This window comes from Lynx rufus, unplaced genomic scaffold (assembly GCF_022079265.1).
Source record: "Lynx rufus isolate CCGP_SWC_20201006 ecotype Redwood Valley unplaced genomic scaffold, mLynRuf1.p SCAF_19, whole genome shotgun sequence".
NCBI lineage: Eukaryota > Metazoa > Chordata > Mammalia > Carnivora > Felidae > Lynx > Lynx rufus.
This window is the reverse complement of record NW_025814833.1, coordinates 7,559,169-7,577,772: the sequence shown is the minus strand read 5'-3', so window position 1 is coordinate 7,577,772 and position 18,604 is coordinate 7,559,169. Positions and strand designations below refer to the sequence as shown.

At 43.3% G+C, this 18,604-nt stretch overlaps 1 protein-coding gene across 1 annotated transcript in view; it reads left to right on the top strand.

The window, feature by feature from the left end:
* DCX (doublecortin) overlaps window positions 1-16,955 on the top strand; it is a 106,393-nt gene extending 89,438 nt beyond the window's left edge. Inside the window, exons 7-8 of the mRNA XM_047082158.1 lie at window positions 4,780-4,874; window positions 16,899-16,955. Coding sequence (XP_046938114.1) covers window positions 4,780-4,874; window positions 16,899-16,955 — 152 coding nt within the window. The remainder of the gene's footprint in view (window positions 1-4,779; window positions 4,875-16,898) is intronic.
* Window positions 16,956-18,604: the final 1,649 nt, after the last annotated feature.

The following is an 18,604-nucleotide window of genomic DNA, read 5'->3' as shown; positions in this document are numbered from 1 at the left end:
TCACTCCTGGGAACCCCTTTCCCCCCCATACGTTTAAATTCCTATAAATAGGTAAGTCAACCTAGTTACCTGAACAGCCATCTGTTGTTTGGATTTGTCCTGCTCCATTCTGACCCAGCCAAGGATTTGAAGATGAGCACTGGGGCCAGGGCAGGCATCGATGATTCAGAGAAGCTAATGAGATAAGACTGAATGCCGAGCCAAGCTCCGCCATTGTGCTGCGTAGCTGAGGGACACCAGCTGAGGGGAGTAATAGACACAGATACCGTCTTCCCAGAGAGCTCTGTGGCCTGAAGGTAGTTACATGCCATGCTGGCTCCTCTATCAGCTACTGTTTCCTGACACTGTCTATGACACCCAGTCTCTTTGGCGAATAAAAGGAAGTGCTTGCTAAATACCTTCTAATCTAAACTAGATAAGTGGAATAAAAGTCCAGAAGACTTTTTCTAAGCTCCGGTGTCTGCTTCTACCTTGTCCTACTCATCTCTCTGTTCTCTACAGCAACTTTTCTTCCCCCCTTCCTTCCTGCGTCAGAAAGTTGTCATGGGGAGGAGTTCCAGAAGCAATTCATTTATAAAAGGAAGAGTGACGTAGCAAACACTGAAAGCAAACCGAAACACACATAGGCTTTGGGATCAGAGAGACCTGTGTTCAAATCCTGATTTGCTATCCCTAACTGGAGCAAGATTCTCTTTCCCCATTGGAAATGAGAATACAACTAAAAGTGGGTTTTTTCTGGGGGGGGGTGGGTTGGGAGTGCACGCAGAGTGCCTGGCCTATCGGATACTTAAAACGCACTAATTATTATCTTGGTGTTTGTTGATAAGATGGCCTAGGAGACTACAAAGTTGTGATGTACCTTGTTGTAGAGGGAAAAGACAGATATATACAATGACAAGAAAGGAATGAAAGAATTCGGACTATGGGGAAATAAAAGGTGACAACAGTGAGACAACGCGGTGGTTCCGAGGAGGGACGTGCGAAAGAGAGACAACTAAAAGGGGGCACAGTCTCCCCCAGTGCATCCCCAAATTGCAGCCGAGAATTAGAAGCTCAGAGACAAGAGCTAAAGGCATTTAGTAAAGAAAAATAAGGGGCAGTGAGGGATGTCAACCAAGTTATTTCCAGCCACTCACTGTCACAATGAACTGTCATGGCCTTCTGTGTGGATTCGCCAAAGTAAGCCAGTGCACAGTTCATCAGGCCCTGTTTGCATTTTCCCCTGCTCCTTCTTTTACCTGACCCGAATCCATATCAAATGGCACCCTCCCAGATTTCCCCCCCCCCAGAACCCATAGAAGAAATGCACATATGAATGTATTTTTATCTAGTCTGTAAATGCAGGAGCTCCTTCAGCTTGTGAGGAATTGACATTTGCTTGTGCGTGTCTATGTTCTTTCATTTCTCTGTGTCCGTCTTTGGTTTCTTTTTTTTTTTTTTCCATCAGGAAGTCTGGGAAAGTGCATTTTTTCAACGATGCAGTGAGTGGCAGTTAAAGTATTAAGAAACTGATTTTCAAAACTCCTGTTGAATGTGAATGACACAATAAAGGTTAAGATTGACTAGCTGGGGAGTGGCAGAGAATAAACACAGACACACACAGGGAATAGAGAGAGAGGTATTGATAAAGTATGTATTTATGCACTACCCCTAAACTTCTTAAGTGAGAGAGTTTCAGAGGATATTGAGAAAAGTACTAGAAGTTGCACAAGAACCTGTATGTGCAGGTCTGTGGCCAATGAATGGGTAGAAACTGCCTCACAAGCAGACATGCTTGTGGTTCACGATGTTCTACATTTTGGCAAGACTGGCAGGCTCATCCTCAGCTAGAGAAGAGTGTAGGTGGACAGAGACAGTTTGCACATTGGGAGTGTAGTAACCACCGCTGTGTCCCATGACTGACACATGCCGGGGAACTACCATCTGTTGTCGCAAAGGGAGGCATCAATCATGTGGAACAAAATGCCAGAACTTACCTGGGGATGCCTACATCTGTTAGCCTCCGCGGCTGAGGGCAGGGATCTTGGGAAGACGCGCATTACATCAGCTCAGACTGATGTCCCAGATTGTTCTCTATCTCGAATACCACGGGGTGCAATTTAAAATGCCTGCTAGGAAGGACCTGCTAGGTCCTTCAGGCACTGAAAGTGTGCTGTGACTCCTTCCTTTTCCTCTAATGGATTACTTGGCCCCACTGTGGCTCCGCACACTCTGGCCTTTTCCACAGTGCCTCCCTTATTCACTAGAAAGCTTAGTACCTTGGCCAAGCCTAGCTCTCACAGTCTGTGCTGGCCAGCACAAGTCACATTCTTCTTGGGGTTGCTTACAAGGTGGCTTGACTGTCTTCTAGGTCTCTGTCTTCCACGTTGTCCCTTCTCTCCCTCCCCTCCCCCCCCCTTAAGTCACGGTCACCTCTCACCTGGACTATTGCATTGTCTTCTAACCAATTCCTTTGCTTCTACCCTTACCCCAGCCCACCCCAACCCCCCCCCCCGCCGCCCCCCAGCCCAGCTTTCCTACAATAGCTAGACTAATAGTTTTAAAATGCAAATTCGATAGTATCACTCTCAGATTTCTTTCACAAATCAACCCCAAACAAAAGGCCCCCACGGTCTGGCCTTTATGCCATCTCTGGTCTCATCTCTTGGAGCTCACCGCTGGCACCCTGTGCTTGAGCCATTTTGAGCTATTTGCCGTCTTCAAAGGTACTGTATTCTTGTACACCTCCATGTCCTTGCCCCTCCTGGGACAATCCTAAAGTCTAGAGTACTCATTCTGCCCTCTAGCTCCAATTCATCTTTTTGTAAGGGCTTTGAGATACAATTCACATACGAACTTGCTCATTTAGAATGTACAGCTCGAGGCATTTTAGGTCAGCCACAAAATTGTGCGACGGTCTCCACTATTTATTGCCAGAGTATCTTTACCCCTCTAAAATAAACTCTGCACCTGTTAGTGGACACTCTTCATTTCCCCCCAGCTACCCACTTGACCTTGGTCAGCCTCTGGCAACCATTGCTCTACTACTTTCGGTCTCTATAGATTTGTCTCCAGTTATTCCAGAGTCATCCTTCAAGATTTTTCTCAGGTGTTGCCTCCTCCTGTGTGCCTCCCAGTCCCCTGATTTCAAAGCCTCTCCTCACCTCTAAGAATTACCCCTGCATGGCTCTGCCATAGGACTTAGCCCACCGTATTCTTGCCTGCTTCACCACGGGACGTGACTTCTCATCTCTGAAACCCCCATGTCTAATGCTTGGCCTGCTTTAGAGAAAGCACCTCGTAGCTACTGGCTAAATGAATGAATGACTTCCAGGAAGCCCTAACAGGGACAGAGGCCTCTCAGTGAGTGGGTGAGAGATGCATTCACTAGGATGCAGGTCAAGCGGATGCCTACACGCCCATTCTTCAGCTTACTTGCTCTTGGATAAACTCAGCAACCACCCCACTGATGTCTCTTACATCTCTACAGTTGATACTCAGGTTCCAGAACCTAGGGAAACGTGACCATAAGTGAAGAAGCGAAAGTATATCCTCAGGAAATATTCGTGATACAACAGTTTAAGCTTTCCGATGTGTGTGGGACGAACAGCAACGCCCTCAGGCTATTCTCCTGCTTCACGTGTTCAATTCTCTCTCTTCCTCCCTCCCGCCTTCTCTTCCTTCTCGTTTCTCTCCTCCTCCTTCTCTCTCTCCCTGCCTCCACAGACCTTTGGGATATTTTTTAAATATCCCTTTATTTCTAAAGCACATTTCAGAATATCTCTGATTAACAATATGGGTCCTTAGATTTAAGAAACAATTAACTCTAGCATGAGATGTCTAAACATGAGTCCACTCGAAAGCTGTTTAATTGTTCCATCCCATGCACCATATTTTTTTTACATGATGGTATATTTAAAAAGCTCATTAGCAAAGGGGATATACAACATTTGCCAACACGACGGAGCATCAAGATGTTACATACTAAACCACCTCATTTTCAGCATTGTGTCGGCCTAGAGAGAAATGGGGGTGCACCCTGACTCTGGCCATCACTGTCTGTTTTCCTCTGTCTCTGTGCCTTTCTCCCGATTTCAAACATCTTCATTATTTTCTTCTAATATCTGACTCTGTCTTCCCCGTGTCCCCTCTCCTCCACTCCTGATCTCTTTCTCTCCTTCTTTTTTTGATTCCCTCCTCTGCCCATTTGCTGTCCAAGTGTTTCTTTACGTCTCACGCTGTTTTCTTCTTCCACTTTCTTTCCCGTTCTTCTTCCTGAGTAAGCTCCCTTTGTCTTTGTTTCCTTCTGTTCTTTTCAGCCAGGATGCGGCCGGCCGAAGAGAGAGTGGGGTGGCAGGGAGGTGAGAACAAAAAGAGACAGTGGGGAGAGATTGGCTATCTGCCACATCATCTGCTTTGTGCCTCACTTTTTTTCTCACTTGTAACCTTGAAATGAAATCCTATGTTCCCAGACTACCTCCCAGAGATGGTGTTAGGGTCAAACTTGGGAATGAATATGAGAAAGGTTTGAAAAGAACCAGAGCCCTGTAATTGGAAGCGCTCAGGGGAAAGGGTGGGAGGATTATGGCCCTGCACTGCTCCAGGATCTAATTAACTGAGGATTGCAGTTCTGGCCTTTCTGAGGAATGTGTTTCTTTTCACCTTTGTTCCGCTCATCAAATCACTTGGTTGTCTGTGTACCTTGCTTGAATGTTCTTCGTGTCTTCGGAGGGGAAGGATAACTGGTTCTTTTGTATGCTGTTGATTCTTATCCCTTCCTTTTCTCTTGCCTTGGGCTAGCAAACGGGACCTCCAGCAGCCAGCTCTCCACCCCCAAGTCTAAACAGTCACCCATCTCCACGCCCACCAGTCCTGGCAGCCTCCGGAAGCACAAGGTATTATGTCTCTTATACCTTACTAAACCCCTTTGCACTCGGACTTCTTTGAATGGCTGGGTGAGGGTTTGCTCCGCCATCCAACTTCAACAGTGCACCAAGGCCAGAATTTCCCTTCATCTGGTCCTCGAGCTTGAAGACCTGGGAATCCCAGCAGGGGCCAAGCTTCTGGTCACTTTTATTTATTCCTCCCACATACCCACCTCTCCCCCCCCCCCCCGCCCCCGCCAAACACGTTTATCTACTCCAAAAGAGGTAACAAAGGTCCCAAACATCCACTAGCACTTAATGGTATCACCAAATGATGGCTCAGAGGATGAGCTGGGCTCTTTTCGCTCCAATTCAGAGGCATAGCAAAGAGGGCATTGAGGGCAACATATGTCCCCAGGCACCGGTCCGTGGAAGTGAAAGACAGCATCAAAGAAAGTTAGCACTGAGTTACTCCCTTTGCTGGACGTCAAAATATGAACAGACCCTAGTTTCGCTGTGTATTCTTCACTCCCAGGCAGATTCTGGTACAGCGTAGGAAGAGAGGGCACATACATGCCGCATTGACCCTGGGCACCATTCACACATCTAAGTCACTCAAAGTAAATATGCCACTAAAAGAATAGAACTTTGTAAACTCTCTAGCCCCACTTTCCAAGCAGATTCCCACCCAGAAGTCTCTTCTGTATAGAAAATCTGAAGAGGTCACTGCCTTGAACCTCATCTCTGAGGCGATGTGAACGTGGTTTCTGCTCTGATGACCCCACCGTGGAGCAGCTTCCTCTAGGATTCTTTTGACTTCTTCCTGCTCAGAAGACTTGGGTTGAGATGGTAAAAGGCGAAAAGCCACCGATGTGGCCAACTCCATCATGGAACCATGGATGGTCAGAGCTGAAAGAGATTTTAGATGGAGATACATGAGTTTCCTTTGATTCTCTCAATAAGCTTGTGAGGTTGGCATTTTGCAGGGGAGGAAATTAAGAGCCAGGAGGGTTAAGCTACTAGGGTGACACAGCTACGTAGTGTCACACGTAAGACTGGCACCCAGGTTACCAGCAGTATGCTGGAGCCAGTTCATGCTAGCTCACGAGAGGCGATGGTGAACATCGCTTCCCCAGCTCTGTGCTCAGCGACATCCTGTTGTAACCAGAACTCAGTGGTGGTGGGAGTATTTGCACTATGGAAATCAGCAAGCACTGCCAATCAAGGCCATTGTTTCCACCCCCCGCCCCACGCCACCACCCTGAAAATCAGTTGTTAAACATTTAACAGCACACCACTGCCTGACATTCATTTTCATTTTCTTCTCTCTCCACTAGGGCTTTAATTTCCTGGTTAATCTGACCATTACCTGTCCTGTCATTCCTAGTTCCTGTTCCGTTCCTTTAATGACCCCTTTAACTCTCTGGTATTGACCCCGGCCAGAACCTTCTAATTGTCCTGCTTAGCTGTTTTGTTTCCCCAAAAGAGGGTCTGCTGAACTGTCCGTGTAGCTAATGTTATGGGGAGGTTGTAGCTTGGATAAAAGCTCCTCTTGCCGTCAGCTTTCAGTAATTGTGAGCAGCTCCTATGCTACCCTGCTTTTTTTTTTTTAATTTTTTTAATGTTTATTTTTTGAGACAGAGAGAGACAGAGCATGAACGGGGGAGGGTCACAGAGGGTGACACAGAATCTGAAGCAGGCTCCAGGCTCTGAGCTGTCAGCACAGCGCCCGACACGGGGCTCGAACCCACAGACCGTGAGATCATGACCTGAGCTGAAGTCGGACGCTTAACCGACTAAGCCACCCAGGTGCCCCAATGCTACCCTGCTTCTTACTGTAGCTTTGCCCTATGCGTTTCTGCCCTTACTGTCCTTCCAAGAAGTGTGACCTGTCCCAGCACCTTTCATCAGTACCTTCCCAAAGGGAAGGGGCCGCTTGCACATTTATTTGACGTGCTCAGTTCATTTGTGCTAAGGTGGAGTGCTGGCCGTGTTAAACAATTTCTCCTGGTTGGGTCTGCAGGCTGGTTGTGGGGGTGTTTTGTTTTGACTCAATTCTCCAAATGAATTTAACCACTGAGGGACTAGAACAAACTGTAGGAGGGCAGCACGGTCAGAGCCTCGCTGTTTTCTTCACTGTGGGATTTTTTAGTGCCTCCTCTTATTTTTAAAAGTACTCTTTTGGGGCGCCTGGGTGGCTCAGTCGGTTAAGCGTCCGACTTCAGCTCAGGTCACGATCTCACGGTCCGTGAGTTCGAGCCCCGCGTCGGGCTCTGGGCTGATGATGGCTCAGAGCCTGGAGCCTGCTTCCGATTCTGTGTCTCCCTCTCTCTCTGACCCTCCCCCGTTCATGCTCTGCCTCTCTCTGTCCCAAAAATAAATAAACGTTAAAAAAAAATTTAAAAGTACTCTTTTTGTTTTTTTTCTGACAGTGACGCAGACAACCATTAAGTAATAAATTATAGAATTTTCTAGAGCCAGCTTTTGGATTTTGGTGAACTTTTCAGAAACATTTGGATTTTGGTGAGCCTCGTACTAATTTTTTAACTTCTTTGATATCATTTCAAATTTACGGAAGAGTCGTAAGAGTAACATGAAAAACTTCTGTATACTCTCCACAGACTCACCTGTTGTTTACGTTTTGCCCCATTTCCTTTATTTTTTGTGTTCTCTCTCTCCACACACACACACACACACACACATACATATACACACACACTTTACCATTTTTTTAACCGCTTGATATTAAGTTGCAGACATCATACCCTTTTATCCCTACACACTTCAGTGTGTATTTCCTAACAATGAGGACATTTTCATTCATAACAACAGTACACTTATCAAAATCAGGAACTTTGCACTGGTGAAACACTATTATATCCCTGCAGCGCATATTCAAACTTCATCAGTTGCCCCAAGGACATTCTTTTCCTGGTCCAAGATCCAATCCGGGATCCCACATCGCCTTCAGTTGGTATGTCCCTTCTAAGTCTTCTTTAATCTTGAAAAGTGATCGAGTCTTTCTTTTTGACAGCGTGTTGTAGAAATGGAGAGTACAGGCCAGTTCTTTGGTAGCATGTCCTATGATTTAGGTGTGCCCAATGTTTCCTTGTGAGCAAGTCCATACCACACATTGGGAGCAGAATTGACACGGAAGTGATGTTGCGTGTCTCTTATTGGTTCATCCTGTAAGGAGGCAATAGCCTCATGCTTACACCACCAATGATGGAGGGTGAACTGGTGTTTCTGAATAAGCTACAGAGTATCTTGTGACCTTGGCTCAAGACCCCTGGGTCTCAGGCCTCAGCTTCTTGCTCCTCCTTTTACACAGCTACCTGAGCCTCAGCACCGTCAAGGTCCTTGGGCAGTAGGCCTAAGCAGTTCTCATCTGAACATCCATCCAAGTGGACCTGAAAGGTGTGAGTCATGGTGGAGACAGGAAGCAGGTGGCTGAGGCCATGACTTTCCTCCTGCGCAATTGGAAACAAACTTGAAGTCCCAGCATCCCTTTGGTAACTTTTGATGGCTGTGGCAGGGCCCTAAGCTGTAATCAGCCTCTTGGCTTCCCCTCTTAAGCAGCTCATGGAGAATCCTCTTTAATGCAGCTGTGATGGGGTTAGCCAAAGTCCGCATACTCAAGTGCTACAATATGGACACAAAGTAAATCCTTGGATAGTTAATGAGAACAACATTTTGCACTTCTATACTGCTTCATCCTTTTGCTAGTCATTTTCCCATTTGCCCTGATGATAACACTGTGGGAGAAATGGGGCAAGTGGCGTTTCCACTTTACAAATGAGAAAACTCAGGTGCCGAGGTTAAAGACAACCCCAGTGTGATTCAACACATTGGAGAAGGTAGCACATTAAAGGTGTTCAAAAAGCCTAGACGTAGAGTGAAACTCTTTTGTTTATTTAAAAAAATTTTTTTTCCACATTAGTGATTTGCACCCATGCCTTTAAATTTGGAAGCACTTTGCTTGCAAAGTTGTCTAGAGATCGAAGGGAAATATATTTGACATATTATTTGAAAATATAACTGGGGCGTGTGGGTGGCTCAGTTCGTGGAGTGACTGACTTCGGCTCAGATTTAAATGTACCTTCTCCTCTATGTTTCCAGACCTTTTTTCTGTCATCCTATAAGTGTTTGGAGAGGTAGTTTGATGAATAAAGCAGGGTCCTGACCCTTAAATCACAGACACCACTCTAAATGGATTTTGGTAGTGTAATCAAGAGCGAACAAAAGGACTATAGGAGCACAAAGAGGGGTGGTGAGAAAGGCATCTGACTGGGGGAGGGTGGATGATGGGGAACGTTTTGCAGACTAGGTGACATTTAAGTGGGGCCTTGAAGCCTGGGTAGGCTTTTGATGGCTGGTGAAGAGAATGGGCATTGCAACATTTTCAAGAACAAAACCACAGCATCAGCAAAGTGCCGGGCACGTTTGGGAAAAAGCAAACCCAAACTAGAAGCCAGGTTTCTCAAAAACTCCTCTCTGACTTCCTTTGGACTATAAGCTCCTTGGACCAGAGACCAAGTTTTTGTTTTCTCTAACGCAATAGTATCGCCAGCACAGCTGTATTTGTTACAAACATTTTGTTCTGTGGGGCTCCAAGGGACCAAGAAAATGAATTTCAGGTGCAAATTATTTGTATTGTTAAGCAATATGTGTGTTTCTGTATTTCTACATATCGATCAACAAAAACAGTGTTGAGATAATTTCTTTTCCTGAACATTGTTCTACCCACGCAAGAAAATATATTTTGAATACTAAATAAGTGGATGGAGGACAGAAGCACAGAAGTTCATTCCCAAGCCTAGTCCTATGGATTCTCTCCATAGTCTGCACCTCACCTTACCCGTCCCGAGTGCAATCTCCTCACAATGCTATCCCTAGGCCTGTCCCCTCTTCCTCTGAAATATAGGTCTGAAATAATCTTCTCCTATAATTATTTCCCCCAGCCAACCAACTACACGGAAGGGTTTGTTGCATGAATAATCAAGAGCTAAAGTCCCAGTGGGTCAGTGTGGTGAGACTCAAAGTGGCCTCCAGGGTGAAAAAGACCCTTCTATATTGTCCCCCAAATGCCCAGGGACCTCATGAACACGGCAGCATCTGTCTCATTTCTCTTCCTTTGGTCTGACTAATACAACACAACATGCAATGATTTGACTTCTATTTTATAGAATTTTAGAACCATAAAGAACCCTGAAAGATCTTGTATCTAATGGAATTCATCAACAGTCACAATATATTCCTAGAACAAAACTACCACAAACTGTTTCTTATGTTTGCACACATCATTACATTCTGGCTATTACTATATACATTATTCATAGATGTGTGCATATTGCTGTATAGGGTGGCATGGTCAGGAATCACATAGTCAGTATTCAGTTGTCAGCGTAAGGGATTTTCAAAGGTACTATTTTTTTTTTTTTTTAGTAACAGCTTATTGAGATGTAATTCACATACTGTAAAATTCACCTTTTTAAAGTATGCACTTTAGTGGTAATCACAAAGTTGAACAAGAATATATTCATCACCCTTGAGAGTAGTCATAGCCCCTTCGCCCTCTACCCAACCCCTGGCAACCACTAATCTTCTGTTTAGATGAGTTAGCATATTCTGAACATTTCATATAAACTTCCCTCTGAGCACTGCTTTGGCTGCATCTCATAACTTTTCCTGTATTGTTATTTCATTTTCCTTTATCTCAAAAGTCCTTTCTAAATTCCCTTGTGATTCCTTCTTTGACCTATTGGCTATTTAGCAGTTTGTTAATTTCCACATATTTGTAAATTTCCCAAATATCTTTCTTTCTTTCTTTCTTTCTTTTTAAGCAGGCTCCACGCTGGGTGGGGCTCACACTCAAAACCTTGAGATCAAGATCTGAGCTGAGATCAAGAGGTGGAACTTAACCGACTGAGCCACCCAGGCGCCCTGCCCCCTCCAAATATCTTTCTGTTATTCCTTTCTAATTTAATTCTGCTGTAGTCAAAGAACATACTTTGTATGGTTTCAATCCTTTTACATTTATTGAGACTTGTTCTATGACCTAACATATAATCTATTCTGCAGAATGTTCCATGGGCCCTTGAGAAGAATGTGTATTTTGCTGTTGGATGGAGTATTCTATAGATGTGTAATTGTTTGTAGTGTTGTTGAAGTCTTCTCTTTCCTTGTTGGTCTTCTGCCTAGTTATTCTGTACATTATTGAAGGTGGAGTATTGAAGTCTTTAATGGTTGAGCTGTTTATTCCTTCACTTAAGTGCTTTTTGCTTTACATAGTTTGGTGCTGTTTTGTTAAGGCACATATATGTTTATAATTATGTTTTCAGATGTTTGGACTTCTTTTATCATTACAAAATGTCCTTATTTGTCTCTAGTAACGATTTTTGCCCGGAAGTCTGTTTTTTCTGTTATTAGTATAGCCTCTCCAGCTCTCTTTTATTTACTAACTGCATGGTAAGTCTTTTTCCATCCTTTTGCTTTCAACGGATTTGTGTCTTTAAATTGTGTCTCTTTCAAGCATCATAGAGCTGGATCATGTTGTTTTTTCTTAAATCCATTCCATCAATCTGCCTTTTCATTTGAGTGCTTAATTTATTTATGTTTAATGTAATTACTGGTAAGGTAAGAATTACATCTGCCATTTTGTAGTTTTCTATATGTCTTATGTCTTTTTTGTTCCTTGATTCCTTAATTTCTGCTCTTTATTGTGTGACATTTTTCTAATATCTAACAATACCATTTTATTTATTTTTTAATGTTTGTTTATTTTTGAGAGAGAGAGAGAGACAGAGTGTGAGTGGGGGGAGGGGCAGAGAGAGAGAGAGACAGACGCAGAATCTGAAGCAGGCTTCAGGCTCTGAGCTGTCAGCACAGGGCCTGACGCAGGGCTCGAACTCAGGAACCACGAGATCATGACCTGAGCCGAAGTCGACATTTAACCAACTGAGCCGCCCAGGCTCCCCTAACACATACCATTTTAATCTCCTTGTTGTATTTTTACTAATTTTATTTTGAGTTATTTTCTTGGTGGCTGCCCTGGGGGGTACAAATTAATATCTTAATGCAATCTACTTTGGAATAGTATCAACTTAATTTCAACTGAATATAAAAACCATTTACTATAGTATAGCTTTGTTCTTCCCCCTTCCTTTTGTGCTCTTATTGATATACAAATTACATCTTTATACATAATAAGTCCGTCAACACACTTATATAATTACACTTCCACGCAGTTGTCTTTCGCACTGGATAACAGAAGAGTTCCAAAAATCAATTTGTTCTGCCTTTTGTATTTACCTATGTATTTACCTTTACCCGTGTTCTTTCCTTCTTATGTGGATTTGAATTACTGTCTATTGTCCTTTCCTTTCTCCCTGAAGGATTCTCTTCGGTATTTCTTGGAGGATATGTCTGCTGGCAATGGATCCTCTTTGTTTATCCGGGGATGTCTTATTTTCTCCTTCATTCTTGAAGGATAATTTTGCTAGATTTTCTTCAACGCATTGATCCAATAAGGCTCCCTGCCTTGGCCAAGACACTCTGTGTGTGCGTGTGTGTGTGCGCGCGTGTGTGTGTGTTGGGGCGTGATTTCAGTGCCCTGTCAGGCAGTTTATAACTTTGCCTTAGCCTTCATTTGCTGCTTGTGCAGGGCCTCAAGGCCAACCAGAGATGAGAGATTAGGGCCCTCTTAGGGTTCTTCCCAGAATACACCCAGTCCTAAACATGTGCCATGTCATAGAGATTCCTGGAAACATGTTGGAGCTTTTCAAAGTCTCCTATGGACATTAATTCTCTAGCTTTTCCTTTTAAGGTTTTGAGCAGCTTCATTTGCCCCAATGGGTTCCTCTACTTTCGGCAGCTGTGATTTTAAACAATTGCAGCTGATTAAGCCTCCCTGAAAAGGCTGTTCGCAGTGAGTGTGCTCTGCGTCAGGTCAAACAAAGGAGAGCCCTACAAGTGGGAATTTCTAAGGAGCTACCGGACAGGCAGAATAGTGACAATTCTCTAGGAATGGGGCATTTCGGGGAGCTTCCAACTCATTCTGCATTTCTGTTTTTCAGATACCATAATTGTGAGGCTGTTGGCTTTCTTCCTTTCTTTTTAATGTTTATTTATTTTGAGAGAGAAAGACAGCAAGCGAGCAGGGGAGGGGCAGAGAGAAAGAGAATCCCAAGCAGGCCCCGCACTGCTAGCACAGAGCCCAGTGCGGGGCTCTATCTCACAGACCATGAGATCAGGACCTGAGCCGAAATCAGGAGTCAGATGCTTTACTGACTGAGCCATCCAGGCGCCCCGAGGCTGTGGGCTTTCAAAGCTACCCGGAGCAGACATAAAGAAGCGAAATAGAAGAAGCTAAAGCACTACACATTTTCGTATTCTTACTAGCATTCAGCCATTTTTCTTGAATAAACACCTCTTGGATTGCTGCAAGCTTTTGGTTAATTTCCAGAGTTTTGAAAAAGTCGATGCTGACAATTTTTCCAGTGTCACTGCCTTTATGTGGGAGCACACTTTCAGAGTCTTTCTTCACTGTTCTGGGCAGCTAGAGCTCAAAGATACTTTAGACTATGTCCAATTTTCACTTTACTCAAGTACGAGAGGACTAAAATCCCTTCAAAGGTGTGACTCAATCGTATGCCGGTTTGCCTCAGTTCAATTTTACAAGTTTTTATTGAACTCCTACTGTTTCCTTGGCCTTGCACTTCCTACCTGTTTGTCAGTTTTATAAGAGATTGTGTTTAGCAGTTTAGAACAAGGGTGCCAAATCCTGCCTATGGCCTGCTGGTTTGGGGATGCCCCCCACCACGCCCCGATGTAAAAAAAAAAAATGTTTCTTACATCTTCAAAGAGTTATAAAAGAAACTAAACCCAAACAAACAGGACTGCATGACAGAGATCAAATGTGACCAGCCAAGAGAGCCCAAAATAATTCCTATCTAGCCCTTTACAAAAAAAGTTTGCTGGCTCCTGATTTATAGTGAAGGGATGGCCAGTTGGTGACAAGTAAGTCTATTTGCTGTAGTTGCCTTTCTTGTGCTTTGAAATAATTAAGTGTTCCCTGGAGAGTCCCAAATAATAGCCTGAGAGGTAGAAGAGACCTTACATATTGTCCATCCCAAAGTCTGAATTTTCTTGAGGAAGACACCAAGATTCAAAGACTTGTTCAATGCCACAGTAGTAGTTATCCAGGGCTAAAAGCTCAGGTTTCTGAATATACTTTGCTCCTCTTTCCATTGAATCTGCCTAAAAGTTTTCTTGCCACTTCCTTCTCAGCAAAAAGCATTCTTTTTTTTTCCTAAGATTTTATTGTTAAGTAATCTCTACACTCAACATGGGGATCGCACTTAAAACCCCAAGATCAAGAGTTGTGCACTCTACCGACTGAGCTAGCCAGGCGCCCCACAGTAAGAAGTATTCTTAATGCTTCTCTTCCCTATTCTTGTCCTTTTTCCTCTAAGTCACGGAGAAGCCGTATGCTCCAATTTTTTGGACAGCTCTCTATTGAAGTTCTCTGTTTGTACTATACCAAGGAGGGTGTCTTAAATATCCAGGCAGTTGACCTTAAATTTTTCAGTTCCCTTTAGTATCTTGCTGATAATGTGAATGATAACAGTGGTTTTCAAACTGTTTCATTTGGAGATGGGTGAGATTCTGCCCCCCCACCCCCGTCTGATTCAACTACAACAACTACACTTTTATTTATCTTATGTATTGGGTTTCCAAACAAAATTTCACTTCAATGGAGGATTTAGAAGGCGAAGAGAGGGAGAGACAGAGTTTTGAAAATCACTGATTTAGACTATGGGTGAAGTAAGTCCAAGAGGAATCACAAGTACCTCCAAATACAGCTCTGGGGACAATGGGAAAAACCAATGTCATGTCATCTCCCCATTTCCTCAAGACAGACAAAGCTGGGCAGTATTGGAGCCATGGATCCTAACTCTTGATGCAAAATAGAAGAGCATTAGGAAATACGTTAGAAGTGGGAATACAGGTTACATTTTCTGGGCCAGGCATTTGTTCAGGGCCTGGCAGTTCTCTGGGAGCCTGAAATGAACATATATATACATATATATATATATATATATATATATATATATATGTATATATATGATATAGGGTGTATATATATATATGTGTGTGTGTATATATATATATATATATATATATATATGATATAGGGTTTATTCACCACTGATTTTTGACAAAAGGCGTGATCCCAATCAATGACCCCTAACCTAAACCTCACATGGTCTGCAAAAAACAACTCAAAAACAGACTATAGATGTAAGTGTAAAACATGTAGAAAGAAATGTAGAAGATCGTGTTGACAATGAAAGCACCATCCATACTAATAATAAAAATAATAAATTGGACCTCATCAAAATTCAAAACTTTTGCTCTGTCAAAGACCACGCTAAAGGTATGAAGAGACAAGCTACAGAGTAGGAGAAAAAACAAAACTTGCAAGCCACATATCTACCCAGAGACATATGTAGAATATAAAAACGACTGTTAAAACTCAACAGGAAGAGATCCAATTAGAAAATGAACAAAAGATCCAAAGAAACGTTTCACTGAGGAGGAATTACAGTTGCCAACTGAGCACATGAAAAGATGTTTAACACCGTTAACCATCAGGAAAATGCAAATCAAAATCACAACGAGATAGCGCTACAAACCCACGGGAATCGCTAAAATAAAAAAGTAGCACAAACACCAAATACCGGTGAGGGTGTGGATAAACCGGATCACTAATACTTTCCTGGGGAGAACGTAAGTAGTACACGCACTCTGGAAAACGACACTGCAGTCTTTACAAATGAAACACACAATTACGATGCGACTCAGCAGCAATGCTCTTGAGCATTTATTCCCGAGAAATGAAAACTTACGTTCATACATGCATGAACGTCCCAAACGTGTATGGGAGTGTTTATTGCAAGTTTTTTTTTTTAATTTTTTTGTTGTTTATTTACTTTTGAGATAGAGAAAGACAGAGAATGAGCAGGGAAGGGGCAGAGAGAGAAAGAGAGAGACAAACAGAATCTGAAGTGGGCTCCAGGCTCCAAGCTGACAGCACAGAGCCCGATACGGGGCTCGAACTCACAAACCTCGAGATCATGACCTGAGCTGAAGTCAGACACTTAACCGACTGAGCCACCCAGGTGCCCCAGTTTGTTGCAAGCTTTGTTTGTAATAACCCCTACGCCCTTCAGTGGGTGAAGAGTTAACCAAACTGTGCTATAACCGCACTGTGGAATACTGCTCAAGCAATATAGAGCAGTGAACTGTCGCTCCAGCTTGTATGAATCTCCGGGGGATTATGCTGAATGGGAAGGGCTGGTCCCAAAAGGTTACATATTGTATGATTCCATTTATATAACGTTCTTGGAATGACAAGACTGTAGAAATGGGAAACAGATTATTGGTTGCCAGGGAGGTTTAGAGGTGGGAGATGGGGAGGGGAAAATGTAACTCTAAGCAGGGTGGGGGGTAGCACGAGGGAGCCCTTTGACAAGGATACAGGTCTGTGTCTCAGCTGTGGTGATAGTCACACTGATATACACATGTGGTAAAATTTCATAAGACTACACCCCTCCACACACACATGACTGCGTGGAAAACGGCCAGATATTACCATTGGGGGAAATTGAATGAAGGATATATTGGCACAAGTATACCTCCCTATACTTCAGCTTCCTATGAACCTATAATTAGTTCCAGATAAAAATCAGAGGGGCGCCTAGGGGGCTCAGTTGGTTAAGCATCCGGCTCTTGATTTCGGCTCAGGTCATGATCTCACGGTTTGTGAGTTCGAGTCCTGAATCGGGCTCCACGCTGACAGCACAGAGCCTGCTTGGGATTCTCTCTCTCCCTCTCTCTCTCTGTCCCTTCACTGCTCATGCTCTCTCTCTCTCTCAAAATAAATAAGAATTTTAAAAAATTAGAGAAAATACTAATTAAAAAAGCAGCTCATTGCAGAGCCTAAGATGACAAGAAAAGGAGAGTTAACTTGATGTCTTATCTTCTTAACAGGATCTGTACCTGCCTCTGTCCTTGGATGACTCAGACTCGCTCGGTGATTCCATGTGAAGGAGAAGAGAACGTTCAGAGTCCAGAGTACAAATCCAAGCTTACCGTTACAATAGGGTACTTCTGCTCAAGGGTCCAACACGGCTACTGGTGCTTTCAAGTTTTTATTTTTTTGTTGTTGTTATTTTTAAAAACACACTGTAATATGTTGGGTTTATTTTCCTGTGATTTCTCCTCTGGGCCACTGATCCACAGTTAACCAACCATAAGAGATAGATTGATAACCATCCTTTGGGGTAACTTTCCGGGGATGCAAAACGTGCTAGTCCATGACCTTTCTATTGAACACGTAGGCGCCTGTGCTATTTCTCCCCTGCCTCACTTTGCTCATACACGCGACAGTCTTCCTTCTGTAGAGGGTTGTTTACATACATAGCACTTCAAATGTGTATGTGGGAAAGAAACTCATTGGCAAATCCAAGAGTGACAAACACAAGTGCCCCTTGTCTCCCGATCTGAAGAATGCTGGAGACTCCCGGGAGGACGGCAAGGCAGCTCCCCAGGCTCGCTCTTCACTCCTGATTGAGCCCCCCAGTTTGTTGTCCCACAACAATTCTGGCTGTCAAGGGGGAGAAACACCAGCAACTTGTAATTCTGACACCAGATGTTTAGGATCCCCGTGCAGGGCTAGCTAAAAAGAGACTAGGCAGAACTGAGTGAGAAACACTGTAGACATTTCAGTAGAGTTTCTAAAGCACAGTGAATTTCTTGTCGATCTCTCCAGTGGGGCACTTTGGAATCAATAAGCAATTAAGAATTGGTGGTGAGGGACTTCATATACCCGATTCCTCTAGACGCTAACATAGCGAGTTATTACACAAAACTGTACGGTATCCATCTATCTCTGTTCTATTGAATGCCTTGTAAACAGCCAACACTGAAAACACTGTGAGAATTTGTTTTCAGGTCTGACACCTTTCGGTCGCTTTTTATAGCAAGAAACCAATATCCTTTTTATAAAACCTCGTGTCTGTATTTCAGGAGCAAACTCTTCAAGCTCCCTTTTTATAAACTGGTGATTTTTTCTTTTGTCTAAAAAACACATGCAGAAAATTTACCAAAAAAAAAAAATGCAGAAGAATAACGTAGTTTAGAAATCATGCTGTCACTGCCAAACAGAAACCTCCAGAAGGAAACAAAATGAATAGCAGAGGCCAATTCAATAGAATCAGTCTTTTGATAACTTTTTAACAGTTATGCTTGCATTAATAATTTCAATGTGGACCAGACATTCTAATTATATTTTAAACGAAATGTTACGGCATATTTTAAGCAACTCTTTTTTACCGATAATCCTGATATTTCATACTGAAGACACAGAAACCTTGCGCTTGTCTTTACCGCTAGAAAGGATTTCTCTTTGCTAAGGACTGATCATTTGAAATAGTTCTCGGTCTTTGAGGTACCGGTTCATAACACTGCTTTTTGTCTGTAATCATAGCCCATAACGGCAAAGACAACTAAATTTAAGGGAAAGCCATGCATGCCAATTCTGTGTTTGCTTTTAGCAGATATGAAGATTTCCTTATTTCTTTGTAATTGTACGGATAGTTTGCAAGGGGCAGCATTCAAAGCCGAGCCGCTGTTTGGCTAGTGTTGTTCCTCCACTTGTGCTGGAATGAGCTTGGTGTGTGTGTGCGTGTGCGTGT